Raw genomic sequence first — 20,944 nt, 5'->3', positions numbered from 1 at the left:
CTTTTATTTCATTTCTCACAACCAGGAAAATCTTCATTGTGGGTTCTGCTTTTGACAGTTTATGTTGGATGCTTTGAGTGAGTGAGTGTGTGTGAGAGAGAGAGAGTGGGAGGGGGGTAATTATAGATTTGCAACAGATATGTCACAAAAGCGTAACGTTATGCACACGTGAAACAGACTCGCGTCAGGCTCCATCTTCGGCGGGGGGGGGAGGCAAAGGACACGTCGCGCGCGAGGAGCCCGGCGCTCATGAATATTTACGAGGAGGCGTGGCCACCCGCCCGACGCAGGGGCGCGCTCCGCCATGGCCGCTCATGAATATGGAGCAGGGGGCGTGGGCGGTTCCGCCCCCCACTCCCGCCCTCCTCCCGCCGGGAGAAGATGGCGGCGGCGGTGGGGCCGGTCGGGCGGGCCGCGGGCTCGTCGGTTCCGCAGCTACGGCGAGGCCGAGGTCGTCGGCGGCGGGACGAGGCCGTCCCCGCAGATGACGACGGAGACCCCCGGAGAGCCCTGCGCGGCGCTCGGGCCAGCGGGAGGGCCCCGCCGGAGACCCGGGCCCTCCGCGAGGTGCGTGGCCGACGTAACGTGCGAGCGGACGCGCGTCGACGTGGCGGCGGGGGGGGAGGGAGGGAGAGGGAGGAAAAGAGCGGGAAGCGCGCCCATTGGCTGCTTTGGAAACGGGGCGTGGCGGCCGGGCTGGCGTGAAGGCGGGCCTCGAGGCCTCGGGCCTTTCCCGTCACTCGCGCCCGTCCTGCGGTCCCAAGCGGGCGGAAGGCGAATCCGCCGGCATCCGCGCGTCCCTCGAATGGTCGTGGGGATGCCACGGCGGTATTCAGCGGATTTGTTTGCCGCCGAGCCCGCGTTCGCTTGGGAAGGCAGCGGTGGTCGTGTAAATGCGCGCTGGCTGCCCCTGAACCACGTACACGTGAAGAGAGGCGGAGATCTGCCGAATGTTGGCTGGCTTTCATAGCTGACCGAGATTCGGGGTTGGGTTTTCTGTGTCCCAAACCGTCTTTCTCAACCTTGGCAACTTGATGATGAGTGGACTACAACTCCCAGACTCCCCAGCCATCAGAGATGGGATAAAGAACCCCCTCCCCCACTACAGCTGGCTGTGGAATTCTGGGAGTTGAAGTCCACCCGCCTTCAAGTGGCCGAGGTTGAGAAATGCAAGAAGTCCTCGACATCTGACCACATTGCTGATGCTAAGTGAGACAGTTCAGTGAGTTTCGCCCAGTTCTATGACCTTTCGCGCCACAGTGATGAAGCGAGTTCCAGCAGTTGTAAAGTCAGCAACACGGTCGTTAAGCGAATCTGGTTCCCCCGTTGACTTGCACAAGGTCGCAAAACGGAATTGCACGATCCTGGGATACTGCGACCGTCGTAAATACACGAAACCAGTTGCCAAGCGTCTGAATTTGGACCATAGGGCTGGAGATTTACCCAGTGGTCGTAAGTGTGAAAAGCAGTCCTAAGTCACTTTTTCCAGCGCTGTCGTACGTTTGAATGGTCACTAAATGGACTTGTTAGTCAAGGACTACCTATGCTGATAGGGAGCCAGTATTTGAGTAAGGCTGGCTAAGGGGATTCTGGGAGTTGAAGTCCACCCATATTAAAGCATCCTGGCTGAGGAATTCTGGGAGCTGAAGTCCAGAAGTGGCCTTATTTGAAAAACATGATTGGCCCAAAGTCACCCAGCTGGCTTTCATGCCTAAAGTGAGACTAGAACTCACTGTCTCCTAGTGATTGGCCCAAAGTCACCCAGCCAGCCTCCATGCCTAAGGGAGGACTAGAACTCACCGTCTCCTAGTGATTGGCCCAAAGTCACCCAGCCAGCTTCCATGCCTAAGGGAGGACTAGAACTCACCGTCTCCTAGTGATTGGCCCAAAGTCACCCAGCCAGCTTCCATGCCTAAGGCAGGACTAGAACTCACCGTCTCCTGGTGATCGGCCCCAAGTCACCCAGCCAGCTTCCATGCCTAAGGCAGGACTAGAACTCACCGTCTCCTAGTGATTGGCCCAAAGTCACCCAGCCGGCTTCCATGCCTAAGGCGGGACTAGAACTCACCGTCTCCTGGTGATCGGCCCCAAGTCACGCAGCTGCCTTTCCCGGCAAAGGTGGGACTAGAACTCCCAGCCTCCCGTTTTCTGCCCTGGTGCCTATCCTAGAGCCGAGGTGGCTCAGTGGTTAAATGCAGCACTGCAGGCTACTTCAGCTGACTGCAGTTCTGCAGTTCAGCTGTTCAAATCTCACTGGCTCAGGGTTGACTCAGCCTTCCATCCTTCCGAGGTGGGTAAAATGAGGACCCGGATTGTTGTTGGGGGCGATATGCTGACTCTGTAAACCGCTTAGAGAGGGCTGAAAGCCCTATGAAGCGGTATATAAGTCTAACTGCTATTGCTATTGCTAATTCCCCTACCAGAGTAGTTCTGACTATTAATATTCCCCGTGAATATCCCATTCCCAAGCGAAGACGGCCGCATCGTTTCTACCAACCTTGTGTTCTGATCTGGGGTGCTGCTCACTACCTTTGCGTTATTTTGAGGGTTTAGTAGCTGGTTTGATTCTTATCTCGGGCTGCTGCTCCGTGCTACCCAGGATCCTCCGGGCCGTAGTAACTAAATAAAATAATAAAAATCTTGCTTTTCCCAGAAAACAAGCAGGGGAGCCAGGATGACTCACAGGGGGGGGAGAAGAGTTTGCAAAGCGGCAAATTAATTTGGCGTGGAGGTTTTTAGTCTAATCTTGGCTTGGAAAAAAAGGCACACACACACACACACACAAGAGAAAGAGAGGGAGGGAGATGGGGAGGGCAGGCGGGCCCTCCGAGGGAGTGTCAGCGAGAACACTTGTGGGTTTCGTGGCACCCTCTACCTGGGTCAAGATTTCCGATGGAACGGGCACGCAGGGATGGCGAAATCCTCTCTTTCTCTCTCTGCGTCTTGTTAAAAATAACTGGTAAGCATGAGTCACCTTGCCGTGGGAGCCGGCTGGGCAACTTACGCAATCGAAACAGGGCTGCAGAAGGGAAAAAAAAATGGGCTTTCCAGAAATGAGGTCCCTGCACTAAGTAACCACACAAGAATTGCCCCCACGCTAACACGGCAACAGATTCAACAACCCCTCCCAAGAGATCTAAAAGATGCCAAGGGAAACCCGAAAAACCAACCAGCCACGATAGGCATTCTGGGTTCATCCTTCAGCATGTTAAAAGGAGGAGGGGGATATGGTCTTGGAGGTTGGCGAGGGAGGGGCTCGGCGGGCTACCCCCACAGGGAGGTAGAGAGCAACCCCCCCTCCCTCTCTGAAATAACCACGGATAAATCCCACTACCAGTAGAAGAGAATCTGGGTAGATCAGGGTGGAAAACCGGATCCTTGGTGCTCTCTGAGCTTGGTAGTTTTCTTGCAGACGTTTCATGGCCCAACTAGGGAACATCATCAGTGGTAGAAGGGAAGGGAGATTACAGAGAGGAGGAGGAGGAGGAGAAAGAGGAGGAGGGAGGGAGGAGGAGGAAAAAGGAGGAGGGGGAGGACTGTGGGGTCCTTGGTGCTCTCTGAGCTGGGTGGTTTTCTTGCAGACGTTTCATGGCCCAACTAGGGAACATCATCAGTGCTAGAAGGGAGTGGGTGTGTGGGGAGGAGCAGGAGGACTATGGGGGTCCTTGGAGCTCCCTGAGCTCGGTGGTTTTCTTGCGGACGTTTCAGGGCCCAGCTAGCGAATGTCATCAGGGCTAGAGGAAGGGAAGGAGAAAGGGAAGAGGAGGAGGAGGAGGAGGAGAAAAAGGAGGATTGTGGGGTCCCTGGTGTTCTCTCAGCTTGTTTTATGGCAGACATTTCAGGAACCAACTAGGGAATGTCATCAGTGCTGCAGGAGGAGGAGAAAGTAAAAAAAAGGAGGAAGGGAAAAGGAGGAGGAGAAGGAGAAGGAGAAAGAGAAGGATTGTAGGGTCCTTAGTGTTCTCTCAGCTTGTTTCCTGCGGACGTTTCATGGCCCAACTAGGGAACGTCATCAGTGCTAGAAGGGAGTGGGGTTTGCAGAGAGGAAGAGGAGGAGGACTGTGGGGTCCTTTTTTTTTTTTTTTTTTTTTTTAATTAAATGTTTTTTAAGTTTTAGTTTAAAACTGGTACAACATCTTTCTTAATATATCAATCAATTACAGATAATACAGAAAAAAAAACAAAGACAACAATCAGAAAAACAAAACGAAACACAGGTATCTATTATGAAAAAGTAAGAAGTATATCAACTGGTTACAACATGTTTTGGTGCTTCTCTTCGATTGACTCCTATTAATTCAAGTATCTTAACTCAAATATTTGCCATATCAAGATCATTATACCTCCGGTTTTAATTATTATAATTATTTAAACATCCTTCATCCTTAGTTATGCTAAGGAATTAGTCCATGACACATGCTGGCAGTTCATTTACTTATTTGTAAAATCCTCTATTATCATCAAATCCTCATGTTCTATTTTAACTAAACATCCATAATATTCAGTTATATCATATATCCTAACATTTTCCCAATATTGATTAACATTTAATTATATGGATTTTATTTAATTTTTTAATAGTGCTAATTATTATAGTTAATACTCTTTATGTATACCCTAAAGGTGTTTTCTCATATCCAATTGTTAGTTATCATATCGACTCCACATTATATACATTACTATTAATATCAATTATTATTCAACTATATCTGTTACACAAAAAAGCAATTAGATTTAGCTAATTTTCAGTTATATTCATCAATCTATCAACCAATTCCAAATTATATATATTGCTATCTATATCAATCATTGTTCAGCTATATCTATTACAAATTGAAGTAATCCGATCTAGATATTTTAGCTAAACATCCATAATATTCAATTATATCATATATCATAACATTTTCCCAATATTAATTAACTTTTGATTGTATGGATTCTATTTAGTTTTTTTTAATAGTGCTAATTATTATAGTTAATACTCTTTATGTGTAATCTAAAAGTATTTTCTCATATCCAATTGTTAATTATCATGTCAACTCCACATTATATACATTGCTATCAATATCAATTATTATTCAACAATATTTGTTACACAGAAAAGCAATTAGATTTAACTAGTTTTCAATTGTATTCAACAATCTATCAGCCAATTCCAGATCATATATATTGCTATCCATATCAGTCATTATTCAGCTATATCTATTACATATTAAAGTAATCCGATCTAGCTAATTTTAAATTTTTTGTCAGCCTGTGTCCCTCCAGCCACAAGGTTTCCTCCGTCCAGTAGCCATTCGTTGAATAGATTTACCAAATGTTTCCATAAGCAAGTCCAAACAAAAATATTTCGGCACCTTTGGATTCTGAATGTCAGTGATGAAGTAATAAAGTTGTTCTTGGTTTATAAATCTTCCCAATTTAACTTTAATTCTCAAGGGTGGATTCTTCATTCCTTCTGCACACTGTCTCTTTAAATGAGACGTCTTTATGGCTTCCCCCTTCTTCTCTTCCTCTGAGATAGACCAGACACCATTTCTCACATTTTCCGTTTGTGTTTCAGGGACATTTAAGCATTCAACGTTCTCAGTTTTAGCTTCATATTTTAGAATAAATTGATCCAGTTTTCGTTCAATCTTTGATAAGAATGAAAAAGTTCTCTACACGCAGAGAAAAGAGTCTGAAATGAAGTCTTGGGGGTATCTTGGGACGCCATGATGTGTCGTAGTTAAAATAAAAAATTCTCTTTTTTCCCCAGAGGCTTCGAAGCACTCTTTTTTTTTTATATAGTCTCTTACCGGCTGTCAATCTTATCTGATTGTAAACAGAGCTGGATAGTAAAGTAATAAAAATGTCGAATCGTGACGGGCTAGTTAGTAGGAATTAAGTTTTACGATCCACTTAAGGAGATTCAGAGGGGGGAGGATATCGCGGAGTTTCTTGAAGCATTTAAGAGGTAAAGTTAACCACCAGTCATAAAACCATTAGAAAAGCTAATTCGCCGCTGATCTTCTTATTGTTTGGTTTCCAATTAGCTTAATTTTTAACAGGAACAATCTCTCTTGGATAATAAAATCAGCTTACCAGATGGTATCACTTCTTCCATTCTTAGGGGCACCTGCAGTTTCAGTTAGCACACAGCTAATCCAAAAGGAATTGGCACGGGGAGTTAATACCCTCCCCCAGAGATTTGCGATTACCTCTGGGTCCCTGGGTCCCTCCCCACCTCCACTGTCGTCTTCGGGACAGCTGGGGTTCAAGGAACCCGTCCAAAAAGTCCTTTGGTATAGAGGAATTTCAGGAGTAGCCTAAAACTCCATCTTCTCACTGCTAAGCCCCGCCTTCTTCCCGAGGACTGTGGGGTCCTTGATGCTTTCTGAGCTTGGTGGTTTTCTCGCGGATGTTCCATAACCTTCCTAGGTAACATCATCAGTGTGCATCAGTGTCATTATGTCAATGTGAATTGAGTGGCTTTCCAGATGTTTTGGCTCAGGCCTTCTCTGCTGCAACCCCCCCCCCCCCACGATTTTACGTGAACATTGGTTTACCGTAAACCCAGTTTTCTAAAGTCAGGCTGATGACTCAAAGCAGACCCATCAGCCGAGATCTCCCTCCACATTCCTGACTTAGGGCTGCCTGCTTCCCCCCCCCCCCACCCCACCCCGCGGGCATCAGGGCCATGTGCTCCTCCTTGAAAACAAACACACCCATGTCCTCGTTTGAAACACACCCATTTCGTAACAAAATCCGCACATGGAACATTTCTCTTCCCGGGTGGCTCCAGAGAGCGTGCAGACAGCTGATCCAGGAGGTGGGGAGGGCTATCTCCTTTGTAAGCTTCTTCTTGAGCGAGGAGACACCGAGAAATCTTTTTTTGGGGGGGGGGGTGACTTTGTCCTCTGTCTCATTGCAAGAAACCCCCTTCCCCCCTGAAGTTTGACCTGACCTTGGTCCATAGCAGCGAGTGCAAATTCTTATGCCTCAGTATTTCAATATGAATGAGTCAAATTATTTTCCAAAGCACCTTGAGGGCAGAACAAGAAGCAATGGGTGGAAACTAATCAAGGAGAGAAGCAACTTAGAACTGAGGAGGAATTTCCTGACAGTGGGAACAATTAAACAGTGGAACAGAAGTTGCCTCCAGAAGTTGTGAATGCCCCAACACTGGAAGTCTTTAAGAAGATGTTGGATAGCAATTTGTCTGAAGTGGTGTAGGGTTTCCTGCCTAGGCAGGGGTTGGACTAGAAGACCTCCAAGGTCCCTTCCAACTCTGCTACTGTAGTGATTTAAATCAGCTCTATTTAAATCACAATTTTTAAAGAGCCGTTGTCATCTCCGTCCCACAGCGACTCACCGACAGTCCCAATATTGCAGAACCTACAACCTCTCTCTACGTAACTAAACTCCACTTCATGCTGAACAAATTATGAATGTATCTTAAATAGAAAACTATGGTTAGATAAGGTTTTTACTCCAAAAGCAACTTGTTAAAATAAGTGTGAATTTTTTATTATTTATAGATCTTTTTTATTATTTTTTTTAAAAAAACATTGATTTTTATCCACCCTGATTTGTCCTCTTTTTTTCCCCCTTTTTTTCTTTTTTTATAGATTTTATCTTTAGAACGCCCATCACTTTGGCCAAACACGGAGAAACTCACGAGGAACATAAGAGCCACCTGCGAAAGGTACGTTGGACAAGGAACCGTTTATTTAATCAACATATTGTACCTGGAATCCTTGACTTAACAACCGTCCGCTTCGTCACCACTCACAGCTAGAACATCTCTAAAAAAAAAGGACAATTTTCACACTTACGACCGTTGCAGCATCCCCAGGGTCACGGTTGAAATTGATGCTCGGCAACCAACCCATACTTATGACGGTCGCGGTGTCCCCGAAGGTTTGTGTGTGTGTGTATCTCTGATGACCTCCTAACGAGCAAACTCAAAAGGGGAAAACCAAATTTACTTAACAAGCGTGTGACTCACTTAACGGCAGCAACGATTCGCTTAACAAGTGTGGGAAGTAGAAAATGGATAGATCGGCATTGGGAAATTAAACAGAAAGAAGAGGTAGAACGTTATCAAACGTGGAATCTAGTTTACCAACGGTTGGGAAAAAAGCAGGGGAGATTGAGGATGTAAATTTATATTGTTAAGCAAATCAAATACTTTGGGAACAAATGAAAACTGGTATATATAGGCAGCGATGCCTTGTTGAATAATGAAGGAATAAGATCTCTGTTTGAAGGTATGAAATGCAAGGTTAACAATGAATAGAAGTATATTCTCTGGGGGAAAATAATGCTAATGTTAACTGAATATATATGGTAGAAGGAAAATGAGACCTTTAGTTACATTAGAGGAAATATCTGAGATGGTAAACATTATTTGAAGATGTAGATGTTAAAACAACCGTAATCAAACGACATGTTGCATGTGATGATGGTTTTTTTTTTCTTTTTTCTTTCTTTCTTTTTTTTTTCCTCTTTTCTTTTCCATTCCTTTTTGGACTTTTTTTTGCCCTTTTTGGCCTCCCCCTCATCCCCCTACCCCTTTTTTCCTTTTTTTTTTCTTCTCTCTCTCCCTTGTTTTATTTTGTTGTTTTTTGTTTCTTAAACCCTAGCTTATTGTGGTGCTTATCAAATATACAATAGAGAGATACGGGATGTATAAACTTAGTAGGGATGCACCTGTGATTAAACGACATATTATATGTGAAGATGGGTTTTCCCTCCCCCCCCCTTTTTTCTTTTCTTTTTCTTTTTTCCATCCTCTCCCTTTCCCATTGTTGTCTGTGTAATAAAAAATAAAAATAATTTAAAAAAAAGGCAAATCAAATACCCAGAACAGCAGGAGGTTCGTTAAGCACTAAGAAATGTAATTAAGAGAAAATCAGTAATAATAATTTAAAAAAAATAAGCGTGGGAAGTCAGGTCGTAGAACGGGGTCAAACCCATTTAACAACTTAGCCAGAATTGTTGGTCAAGGGGAAATTCCTAAAACTTTGCCTCCATTTTTGCCACCGACTCCTGATTAAGTTTCGATTAAAAGCATCGGAGAGGATAGGGAGAGTAAACTCGCCCAGTGAGTAAAAGGCCGAGATGTGAAAAGGGGTTTCCCCGTTTTACACAATCGACACAAATCCCTCATCCCAAGGAACTTGGTGCTGCTGTTGTTCCTTTTTAATCACAAAACCCAAATTTTGCTTCCTAGCTGAGACATGAAAAATGGCAAGAAGAGAAAACGCCGGAGGATTTTATTCACAAGCTGATGGCGGATGACCCTGAAGTGGACAGGAGGAGGACGGACGACCAAAAGAAAGAGGAAGCCCTTTTGGCCAGAGTGAGCCACGAACGTGTAAGTGTTGTGACCTGTCGGCCACCGGCCCCTCCAGGAGCCAAATCAGAGGAGGGGGAAGTATGGGAGTTAGGGTCAGCCTTAGGGCAACCTGAGAGCTCGGGGGGGGGGGGGGAGAGGGAGGGGAGCTGGCAGAGAGGGGGGGGGGCGGAGGCTGGGCCAGCCGTCAGCCTTCAGTTGGACTTTGGAGATGAAATGCATAGTAGAATAATAGAAAGTGTAGCAGCCAAAGATCCAAAAGGAAAGATGGCTGCAGGCCTGACACATAGCTTGTGAGGGCCATGCCTCGGGCTGGTCCTTCCCTATTTCCATCACTATTTTTCTCTCCTTCCTTCCTTCCTTCCTTCCTTCCTTTCTCTTTCTTTCTTTCTCTCTCTCCCTTCCCTCTCTTTTTTCTCCCATCCCTCTTTCTTTCTTCCTTTCTTTCTCTCTCTCCCTTCTCTCCCTTTTATTCTCCCCTTTCTTTCTTTCCTTCCTTCCTTCCTTGCTTTTTCTTTCTTTCTTTCTTTTTCTGTCTTTCTTTCTCTTCTTTCTCTCTCTCCCTTCCCTCTCTTTTTTCTCCCATCCCTCTTTCTTTCTTCCTCTTTCTTTCTCTCTCTCCCTTCCCTCTCTTTTATTCTCCCATCCCTCTTTCTTTCTTTCCTTCCTTCCTTCCTTCCTTCCTTTTTCTTTCTTTCTTCTTTCTTTCTCTCTCTCCCTTCCCACTCTTTTTTCTCCCATCCCTCTTTCTTTCTTCCTCTTTCTTTCTCTCTCTCCCTTCCCTCTCTTTTATTCTCCCATCCCTTTCTTTCTTTCCTTCCTTCCTTCCTTTTTCTTTCTTTCTTTCTTTCTTTCTTTCTTTCTTTCTTTCTTCTTTCTTTCTCTCTCTCCCTTCCCTTTTTTCTCCCATCCCTCTTTCTTTCTTCCTTTCTTTCTCTCTCTCCCTTCCCTCCCTTTTATTCTCCCCTTTCTTTCTTTCTTTCTTTCCTTCCTTCCTTTCTTGCTTTTTCTTTCTTTCTTTTTCTGTCTTTCTTTCTCTTCTTTCTCTCTCTCCCTTCCCTCTCTTTTTTCTCCCATCCCTCTTTCTTTCTTCCTCTTTCTTTCTCTCTCTCCCTTCCCTCCCTTTTATTCTCCCATCCCTCTTTCTTTCTTTCCTTCCTTCCTTTTTCTTTCTTTCTTTCTCTTCTTTCTTTCCCTCTCTCCTTTCCCTCTCTTTTTTCTCCCATCCCTCTTTCTTTCTTCCTCTTTCTTTCTCTCTCTCCCTTCCCTCCCTTTTATTCTCCCATCCTTCTTTCTTTCCTTCCTTCCTTCCTTCCTTCCTTCCTTCCTCTCTCTCTCTCTCTTTCTTTCTTTTGCAGCAAACCCCCCACCCACCCACTGCTTTTTAAAGCAATTTTTCCCTGCCTATTTGCCCAAACTGGCAGGGGAAAAAAATGCTTTAAAAAGCAGGAAGAAAGCTTTCCAAAAACCAGGCAGCTCACAGCTGAGTCGGGTGATCCTTGGAAGCTTTTTCTTCCCCCCCCCCCCCCCCACTACTGGTTTGCAGAACCAAGGACAATCGTCCCAACCGGTTCAGTGAACCGGGCCGAACCGCGAGGATTTCACCCCCGGGTGCTGTCCTTGCCACCCTTTACATCCTGATTTTTCTTCGCTTCCCGCCAGTTTCCGGAGTGCCTGTCGGATTCTGAAAACGAAGAACCTTCCCAGGGCCGGCCGGTCTATCGGTCAGCTTTCGTCTCCAAGGGCAGCGGCTACTCCGTCGCTTTGCTGGCTGGGTGAGTTTCTCCGGCGTTTAGCCGTGACGGATCGGGTGAAAAACTCCCTTCCACATTAGGGAGGGTGGCCTCTAAATGTAATAAATAAAGGAATTTATTTAATTTTAATTTAATTTAATTTAAAAGCAGGTTGGTTTTCAGAAAAATGACTGATTAAACGGCAGACAGTCCTCGGCTTACGACCACAGCCGAGCCCCCAATTTCCGTTGCTAAGTGAGACACTTGTTAAGTAAGCCTTGCCCCGTTTTGTGACCTTTCTTGCCACTGTTGTTAAGTGAATCACTGCTGTTGTTAGGTGAATCACACGGTTCTTAAGTGAATCCGGCTTCCCCCATGGTCGCAAAAGGGGATCACATGACTCCGGGACACTGCGACGGTCATAAATACGAACCACTTGCCCAGCCTCTGAATTTTGATCACGTGATAATGGGGGATGCTGCGATGGTCGTATGTGTGAAAAACGGTCATAAGTCCCTTTTTTTCATTGCCGTTCTAACTTTGAGTGGTCACTAAATGAACTATTGTAAGTCGAGGGCTGCCTGTATCTCAAAGGACGGGCTGGTGGTTAAATAATAGCAATAACGAATGATTTTTGCAGGCTTAAATAAAGTGGATAACATTAATTTTTCCCCCACCTTTTTTTTATTTCTTCCTCCAAAATCTCCATAGAAATTTCAGCTCGAAAGTGGAAAGGAGTCAGAGTTGCAACGACACTCTGAGAAATCGGTCGAAGAGCAGGCAGAGATCGGTTCCTGTTAGAACAAAGGTACCGGATCTTTGTGGTACACCTGGGGAAAAAATCACGGCTGTCTAAACAAAAAATTCTCAAATCTGTATAAAAATGGCTGTCGGCGTGCGTCTGCGTCTGTGTGTCCCAGCATAACTCTGGAGCGCCTCAAGCAATTTCAACCAAACACGGTTCACAGATGACTTCTTCTCTGGAAAAACAATACCGTAGGAGTAAGACATCTCCTAACACCCCTCGGGGTGGTGTGTTCGGTTAAGGTACAGCCTGTTGTGCTGTAAAATGGCTTCTACTGTACAGCGCAGTAAAGTTGCCATGATAATGGCATCGCAGTCCTCCACAAGGGGGAAAATCCAACATTAGAAATTACATTTGGTCCGGACATTTTTCTCCCTATAAATAAATACTCGGACAACTGGGTTATCAGCTAGTTTTCCTCTTTAAAATGAAGGATAATAAACCAGTGTTTCTCAACCTTGGCGACTTTAAGTCCTGCGGACTTCAACTCCCAGAATCCCCCAGCCAGCATAGCTGGCTGGGGGATTCTGGGAGTTGAAGTCCGCAGGACTTAAAGTCGCCAAGGTTGAGAAACACTGATATAAACTCTTGTCTATGAAAGCCCTCGACGTGAGGCTGGGATGGAGCCCCCCCCCCCATCACTATTGTGTGTCGTAAAAGTTGTACAGTGCGTCAACCGTGCAACTGGTCGGATTTTAGGAGCCTTTCCGCAGTGGTTGGGAAGTCATTAAGCGAACCAACCATTCACTCACTATAGGTTGGATTTTACTGAGAACTGGAAGCAAAGTAAGTTTTGGCCAAAAACCGGAACTATGTAAAATGCAGTCACATGACTATGGGATACCTGTCTTTAATAATTAATCTTCAATTTTGTGGGAAGGATGATACGAATCAACGCTCTGGTCCTCCCCTCCTCTTTCGCTTCCTTGTTCTGAATTTATCTTCCCTTTTTGTGTCTCAAAGGGGATTTTTCTCAAGAGGCAACTGGACTTTCTGGTTTTTTCGTTTGAAGACGTTTCGCTTCTCCTCCAAGAAGCTTCTTCAGCTCTGACTGGAGGGTGGAGGATGGAAGGATTGATGCTCCTTGCAGACAGCTGGGCCTTTGCATCCTTTGAGAGGGTCCTTGAGGCCACTTGGAGGTTTTATCTGTGTCCTTAAGGGTCACCTGAGTGGTGCAAAAGATTCCTGTAGTCTGCAATTTCTCTCTCTGGAAATCCATTCCTGCTCCCACCCCATTCCAAGGGTCTTCACCCCAAATTGTGTAGCTCAAAGTCTGTAGAGATTCTCCGTCATCCAGGTTGTCCCAAAGGTGCTTTTTTTCAAGAGTCAACTGGACTTTCTCTTTTTCCTTGAAGAAGTTTCTCTTCTCCTCCAAGAAGCTTCTTCAGCTCTGACTGGAGGGTGGATGATGGAAGGATTGATGCTCCTTGCAGACAGCTGGTCCTTTGCATCCTCTGAGAGGGTCCTTGAGGCCACTCGGAGGTTTCTCTGGGTTTGCAGCCTTCTTGGCTGTAGGGTGTTTTCTGCCCTGTGTCCCTTCACTGTTGGCTCCACACCCATTTGCATCACTCAGGGGACCCACAGAGAAACCTCCAAGTGGCCTCAAGGACCCTCTCAAAGGATGCAAATGAACAGCTGTCTGCAAGGAGCATCAATCCTTCTCTTCCCCACCATCCAGTCAGAGCTGAAGAAGCTTCTTGGAGGAGAAGAGAAACGTCTTCAAAGGAAAAGAGAAAGTCCAGTTAACTCTTGAAAAAAGGCACCTTTGGGACAACCTGGATGACTGAGAATCTCTACAGACTTTTAAGTACACAATTTGGGGTGAAGACCCTTGGAATGGGGTGGGAGAAGGAATGGAATTCCAGAGAAAGAAAAATTGCAGACTACAGGAACCATTTGCACCACTCAGGGGACCCTGAGGACACAGATAAAACCTCCAAGGGGCCTCAAGGACCCTCTAAGAGGATGCAAATGACCAGCTGTCTTCAAGGACTATCAATCCTTCCCTTCCCCACCATCCAGTCAGAGCTGAAGAAGCTTCTGGGATGAGAAGCAAAATGTCTCCAAAAGAAAAACAAGAAAGTCCAGTTGCCTCTTGGGAAAAAATTACCTTTGGGACAGGAGGACGTGGATGACGGAGAACCTCCAGAAACTTCCATTTTGTGCTGCCGTCCCTAACCGAAACGTCTTCTCTTGCAGGCCATCCCTTCCGCTGGTGCCTCCGTTTCCCTCGTGGGCGTCCTTTCCTCCACCCAGAACAACCGCTGCCTCTCTGCTCCGGACCTGACGGCCGAGAAGCGCCTGGTCTCCCACCAGGCGCCCTCTTCGTTCCCCGCCCTGCCCGGGCAGGAGCGGTCCATCAGCCCCGAGAGCAACGACAGCATCTCCGAGGAGCTGAACCATTTCAAGCCCATCGTCTGCTCGCCCTGCACGCCTCCCAAGCAGCTGCCGGACGGGCGCGTGCTCAGCCCCCTCATCATCAAGTCCACCCCCAGGAACCTGACCAGGAGCCTGCAGAAGCCCACCACGTACGAAGCCAGCCCTCGCATACTGAAGAAGTGGGAACAGATCCTCGAGGAGCGTCAGGTCAAAAAGACCCTCTCCAAGGCGACCTTGACCTGCTCGGTTCCCGAGCCGGGCGAAGATTTCCCGCCTCCGAACCTCAACGTCCCTCTCAAGTGTCCTCGGCAGATGCCCAGCGATGTCACCTTGCTGGACCCTCTCCCTTCCCCCTCTTTAGCAAAGCTGGGCAGTTCCGCAAACGCTCGTAGAGACTCGGAGGCTACGGAGCTGACCCCCAGGGTCCTCCCGCCAAGACTCGCCGAGAAACCCCCCAATTCCAGGATTCCCGAGCTCCCGGAAGCAAAATCGGCGCCGCGTCTGGCTGGGCCGTGCCTTCACTTCGATGCCAAAACGATTCCCCGGAAAGTCGTCCGAGTGAAGCCGGCCTCAGAGAACGGCGCTCTCGGGAATCCGGCCGAGCGGAAGCCGCGCAGATACTGGGACGAGAGCGAACTGCGCCGCCTCTCTAACGGCCTCCGTCTCGAGAGGGGGCTCGGCGAGGAGACCCCCTCTCTGCGGCGCGGACAAAAGCGGCCGTGCAAAACCAAGCACCTGGACCCTTCAGTCAAGCGGCTGAGGCCGTCGGCGGGCTGTCGCAAGGGCCCTCCGGCGTCCGACCCGCTGAGACGGCAGAGACGACGGCAGCGTGGCAGGTCTGAGCAGCGACTACAACAGGAGGAGGCCGACCGACGGCTGGCCGTGCAACTCCAGCGGCAGTTTGAGAGGGAGATCCGGACAGTGGAGAGGCCGAAGGGGCGAGCCGATCAGTATTTCTTGCGGTCTAAGAACGCTGCTAGGGCAAAGTAACCGATGTTCGCAAATGAAGCGGATTTTTTCGAGATTTCCCCTGGAGACGTCGCTCGTCAGCCTGGCAGAGTTCTTCCGGGGAGCAGGAATTCTCTCTGGTCAGTGTGGGAGCCGGAAGGAGGCTAAAGTCCAGAGCTTTCTGCCCCCCTCCCTCCTCCCCAAGCTGACTCTGAGATTATCAATCTCTCTCGCAGCGAAGGCCTCTTCGTCTGTTCGTGTCCGGAGTTCGGACTCGGGATCCGAGTCGTTACGATAACGGGGGTCGAAACGATGCTGCGAGGGGCGTTTCTAATTTGAGGAGCAGCCCTGCGTGGCTAGGAAGGCCCGATGGGAGAATGGCAGCTCTGCAATAAAATATATATTTGAATCTATAAATACAGGTAGTCCTCGACTTACGACAGGTTGTTTAGTGACCGTTCAAAGTTACAACATGTCCGGAGAAAAGCGACTCGGGAATGTTTATCACACTTAACGACCGTTGCAGCATCCCCGTGGTCACATGATCAAAATTGAGATGCTGTCGCGACCGACTCTTGTTTATGACAGTCGCGGTGTCCCTGGGGGGGGTGTCACATGATCCACGATCAAAATTGAGACGCTGTCGCGACCGACTCTTATTTATGATGGTTGCGGTGTCCCTGGGGGAGTCGCATGATCCACTTTTGTGACCTGACAAACCAAAGTCAATGGGGAAGCCAGATTCACTTAACAACCGTGTAACTAACTTAACGGTAATGATTCACTTAACAACAGTGACCAGAAAGGTCGCAACATGGAGCATAATTAACTGAACAACTGTCTGGGTAACAACAACTATTGTGGATCGTAAGGCGAGAACCACCTGTATTTAAATCGATTTAATATATGGTTAAATCTACAGAAGAACGAAAGGGGGACTTGCTTGCTTTGAGTCCGAACTGACCACCGTGGGCCAGCGAGACCCTTTGGCTGCCCGGTGGGTATTTATCGCCCCCACTCTCCCCCCACCTCCTTGGCCCTCCAGCCCCATCAGTCCTTGGTCTGCGATTGTGTTGCATCCGTATCAAAACGCACACCCTGCTTTGGGGAAGGGGAGGCGCGAAACAAACAGCGCACTTAGCTGTTTCTAACCCTTGTGCACGAGTCCTCCGCAACCAGGTTTAACGTCCCGAATAGAAGCCGCCAAGCCAGGATCCCATCTCGGTTTATTTTTTCGCCCAGCCCAGATTGATGCACAAAATCTCTTTTGCAAGATGGGACGGTTGCAGAGTCCTCGCCATGACTTTCAGTATTCATCCCCCACCCACCCACCCAAACGGGGCTGTGTGTGTCCCACTCCCGAAACGGGCTTGTGGGATCTGGGAAAATCCTTGTTTTCGGGCGTCGGAGGAAAACCTGGCGCCGTTTTGTGGCTCGAACCAAATCCATGGATTCTTTTTTTTTTTAAAGAAAAAATAAAGTTTGGAGGAGGTTATTTTTTGGGGGGGGGTTCCCCAAAAGAGGGTGAAGGAGGGAGCAGTTTTTTTTTCCAAGCACTTCCAAAGCGGCAATTTGGGCTGACCCACAAGTGGTGGTTAGAAGCTGTTGGGGGCTCAACTTGAGAAGATCCTGGGGCAATAGGATTCAGAATCCTGTGATCTCTGGAACCTGGTTGCGTTTCAAAACCACCTTTGGGCCTGCCTGAGTCTGGGCGGTTCCCCCTTTGGCTCCCAGAATTCCCCAACACCAGCATGGATTCCGGGAGTTGAAGTCCGCATCTTAAATTGTTCAAGCTTTTAAACTTTGGGTGGACTTCAACTCCCAGAATTCCCCAGCCAGCATGGATTCTGGGAGTTGAAGTTCACCCAAGCTGGCTGAGGTGTTTGGGAATTGGAAGTCCTTCCTCCAAGCCTGTTGGGGAATTCTGGGAGTTGAAGTCCATTCATGCTGGTGTTGAGGAACTCAGGGAGTCAAAGGCCACCCATGCTGGCTGGGGGCATTCTGGGAGTTGGAGTCCACATCTTAAACTGACCAAGATTCTCAACTCTGTGTGGAGTTCAACTCCCAGAATGCCCCAGCCAGCATGAATGGACCAGTTCCCAGAATTCCCCAGCCAGCATGAATGGACCAATTCCCAGAATGCCCCAGCCAGCATAGGTGGCCTTTGACTCCCTGAGTTCCCCAACACCAGCATGGATTCTGGGAGTTGAAGTCCACCCAAGCTGGCTGAGGTATTCAGAGATTGGAAGTCCTTCCTTCCATGCTGGGAGTTGAAGTCCACATCTTAAACTGGCCGAAGGTTCTCAACTTTCTGTGGACTTCAACTCCCAGAATTCCCCAGCCAGCATGGGTAAACTTTTGACTTCCCGAATTCCCCAACACCAGCATGAATTCTGGGAGTTGAAGTCCGCATCTTAAATTGGTCAAGGTTTTCAACTTTGTCTGGAACTTCAACCCCCAGAATTCCCCAGCCAGCATGAATTCTGGGAGTCGAAGCCCACTCAAGCTGATTGAGGTATTCGGGGAGTTGGTCCATCCGTGCTGACTGGGGCATTCTGGGAGTTGAAGTCCACACTTAAACTGGCCAAGGTTTTCAATTTTGGGTGGGCTTCGACTCCCGTAATGCAACTTTAGAGACTGGCTTTTGGTCTTAATTCCTAACCTCCCCAACTCAAAGAGTATGTTCTTAACCAGTATTAAAACTCCCTTTTGACTCATCCGTTCTTCGCTTGATTTGGATTTAAAGCCTTAGTTTTTGGGGGTTCCCCCCCCTCCTTTGCTGGTTCCATGACTTCTTCCAGAGGGGTAGCTATGCATTCTGCCCTCTGCCAGGAGGGGTGAAAACCGGGGGGGGGGGGGGGTTTGCAGGGAGAAGGATTTGGGCAGAACAGGAGGGACCACCAAGAACTGAAAATTGAATGCAAAGCATCTGTTTAGCTTTCGGGGGATTTTTCCCCGTGGGAAACGACGCCTCCAAATGTTTTCTCGGAACTTGTCGGTCAGGAAAGGCGCCCCAAAAAATGAGATTTTTTTTTGTATTGCATCGATCATCAGTGTTCTTCCTTTTAATTTGCTGCGTGGAGATGCCGTCCGTGGAAGCGGAGGAAGGAGGAAGGATAAGCCTTAAAAGACTCATAAAATGAATGGATTATTTCTTTTTATTTTGGGAAGACGGATCTCCCCCTCGGAGCCCTGAGAGCCGAAGCTGCCCCAAGAACGCGCTGAATGTTTTCAAATTTTCACACCTCCGGCAAGACGCCGTCCCGGGACTTGAGCACAGGTAGTCCTCCACTTACGACGATTCGTTTAGCGACCTTTTTTAGAGCCACGAGACTCCTAAAAATGACTTGTGACCGGTTTTCACTCTTACGACTGTCACAGCATCCCCATGATCAAAATTTGGACGCTTGGCACCTGACTCGTACTTACGACGGTCACAGCATCCCAGAGTGACGCGATCCTCTTTTGCGACTTTCTGACGAGCAAAGTTTTGTCAGAATTCACTCAACAAAAGTGTTACCGACTGCAGGGATTCACTTAACGACTGTAGCCAGGCGGGCCGTACAATGGGGCAAAACTCCCTTAAGAAATGTCTCGCTTAGCAACGGAAATTTTGGGCTCAATTGTGGTCGTAAGGTGAGGACTACCTGTGAGGTCCCTTTCAGGGATGCTCCCCAGCCCAAATCCGAGGGTTGTTGGTGTGTCGACATCTACGGAAGCCAATTATTGTGCTCGGTTGCGTATTCACAACAATTGCGGTCTTTCACTGAAACCCTGCCTTGCCTTTTTAAATACAGAAGGTCCTCGACTTACAACTGTTCACTTAGTGACCATCCAAAGTTACAAAGACACTGGAGGAATAAAAAAGTGACTCATAGCCATTTCTCACACCAGTGTTTCTCAACCTTGGCAACTTGAAGTCCTGGGGACTTCAACTCCCAGAATTCCCCCAGCCAGCTATGCTGGCTGGGGGATTCTGGGAGTTGAAGTCCTCAGGACTTCAAGTTGTCAAGGTTGAGAAACACTGTCTCACACAACCGTTACCGTCATGTGATCAAAATTCAGAGGCTCGGCAACTGGCGTGTACTTAATGCCTGTTGCAGTCTTCCTGTGTTTCCTCCTTGGCGACCTGACACGCCAAGTCAATTTGGGGGGGGGGGAGCCAGATTCATTTAACAACCATGCGAGCAACTTATCAACTACAGTGATTCACTTAGCAACGGTGGCCAGATCGGTCGTAAAACAGGGCGCTTAAAACTCCCTTAACCGATATTTCATTTGGCCACGTAAATTTTGGACCGAGTTGTTAAGTCGAGGGCTGACGGTATTGGATGTTTCCTTCCCCCCCCCTCTACCAGCTGTTTAAAAACGGGCGCAGGTGTGCCGTTAAGGTCCGCTATGCAAATGAGGAAACGCCTTTTGAGGGCGGGGTTTCCCCCTACACCTGGTTGGTTTCTACCTGGGATCGGCCGGGAGGCTTTCAAAGAAATGGCGAAACTGCATTGCGCTCGGCTTCCTTAATCCCATCGCGATCCGTCTCCCGTCTGCTTCGAAATCACGCGTCGCGCTTCGGTGTCTCTCTCGGCTTGGTCCCCGGAAATCCGTGCAGCCCCCAGACTCAAAAAGTATCGCTTTCTGCGTCCCACCCGAATCACTGTGGCTTCGTCCGATGTTTTGATAAAAAAGAAATCTGTTTACTGACGAAGGAGTTTGCGTCTTTTTCTTCGTTAAGGGTCACGAGTCTCCAAGTGAATTGGGGAGGGGGGGGAGATTTGGAAAAGATGGGGTTACATTTCTCTTTTGGCCAATATTCCCATTATCACCTTTTTTTAACCACCCCATAATCCCTTGCAGGGGGGAGTCTGGGCTCTTCATTTTATGAATGAAGCCAGCAGAATATTTACTGGCCGGATGCTCTGCATGTTGCCAATGCGGAGGTATGAAAGCCAGTTGGGTGGCAGGAACAATGACCAGGAGACTGTGAGTTGTAGTCCCACCTTAGCCATGAAAGCCAGCCTGGTGGACTTTGGAACAATCGCCAGGAGGCGGGGAGTTCTAGTTCTGCCTTAGCCATAGCTGACGCTCCTTCCTCATCTCCCCCTCAACATCCACCTTGTGAGGTGGGCCGGGCGGAGAGGGACTGGCCCAAACGCCCTCAGCCATGGGATAACCGTGGTTTCTTTCTATAAAGTGGATTGATGTCCTTGTAAAAGTCCCCAGGATGACAGTTTAGGTATTTCTCAGCTAACCAAAATTTAATCCATCTTTCTTTTCAAGGAAGAAACCATGGTTATCCCGCCAGATCAGAGCCGAGAATAGATCACAGTTAAGTTCACATACTTCGTGATAAACCTTTTGTGAATTAACTCTGGTCCGAAATTCCCCGCAGCAAATATCCCCTGAAGATCCAAAGGAGAGAGAGAGCCAAACCAGAGTATTTTAAGGGTGAAATCCTTCGGGAGAATAATTTTATTGCGTAAGAACTGAAGAACGTGCCCACAAGAAGCGCCAGGAAAATGAAATGACCGCCGTTGAGACAGAAGGAGGACCTTCGATCTGTGGAAACGTCTGATGTTCTTCCACAGGGAGGAGGAACGGTGAAATAAGAGAGAAAAAAAAACGTTTGGTGGTCTTACAGGAGGAGACTGAAACTTGGTGGTCTACCAGGGACACCTTCCCCAAGAGACCTTCTGGAAGGCCCCAGTGGCCACTGATTGGTTCTCAACATGGAATCTTCAT

The 20,944-nt window shown here is 47.8% G+C and overlaps 1 protein-coding gene across 1 annotated transcript; it reads left to right on the top strand.

Annotated features, from left to right (window-relative positions):
• The first annotated feature begins 363 nt into the window (after positions 1–363).
• RNF169 (ring finger protein 169) lies at positions 364–16,199 on the top strand. Its single transcript, XM_087720937.1, is given in 7 exon segments — positions 364–492; positions 495–567; positions 7,611–7,687; positions 9,218–9,361; positions 11,003–11,115; positions 11,785–11,881; positions 14,078–16,199. Coding segments are annotated over 7 exon segments (1,785 nt in total). The 5' UTR covers positions 364–381; the 3' UTR covers positions 15,248–16,199.
• The last annotated feature ends 4,745 nt before the right edge of the window (positions 16,200–20,944 follow it).

Source organism: Thamnophis sirtalis, unplaced genomic scaffold (genome assembly GCF_051295495.1).
Source record: "Thamnophis sirtalis isolate CommonGarterSnake01/CBP01778 unplaced genomic scaffold, rThaSir2_p1.2 scaffold_8, whole genome shotgun sequence".
Taxonomy (NCBI): domain Eukaryota; kingdom Metazoa; phylum Chordata; class Lepidosauria; order Squamata; family Natricidae; genus Thamnophis; species Thamnophis sirtalis.
This window is presented reverse-complemented; position numbering and strand designations above follow the sequence as displayed.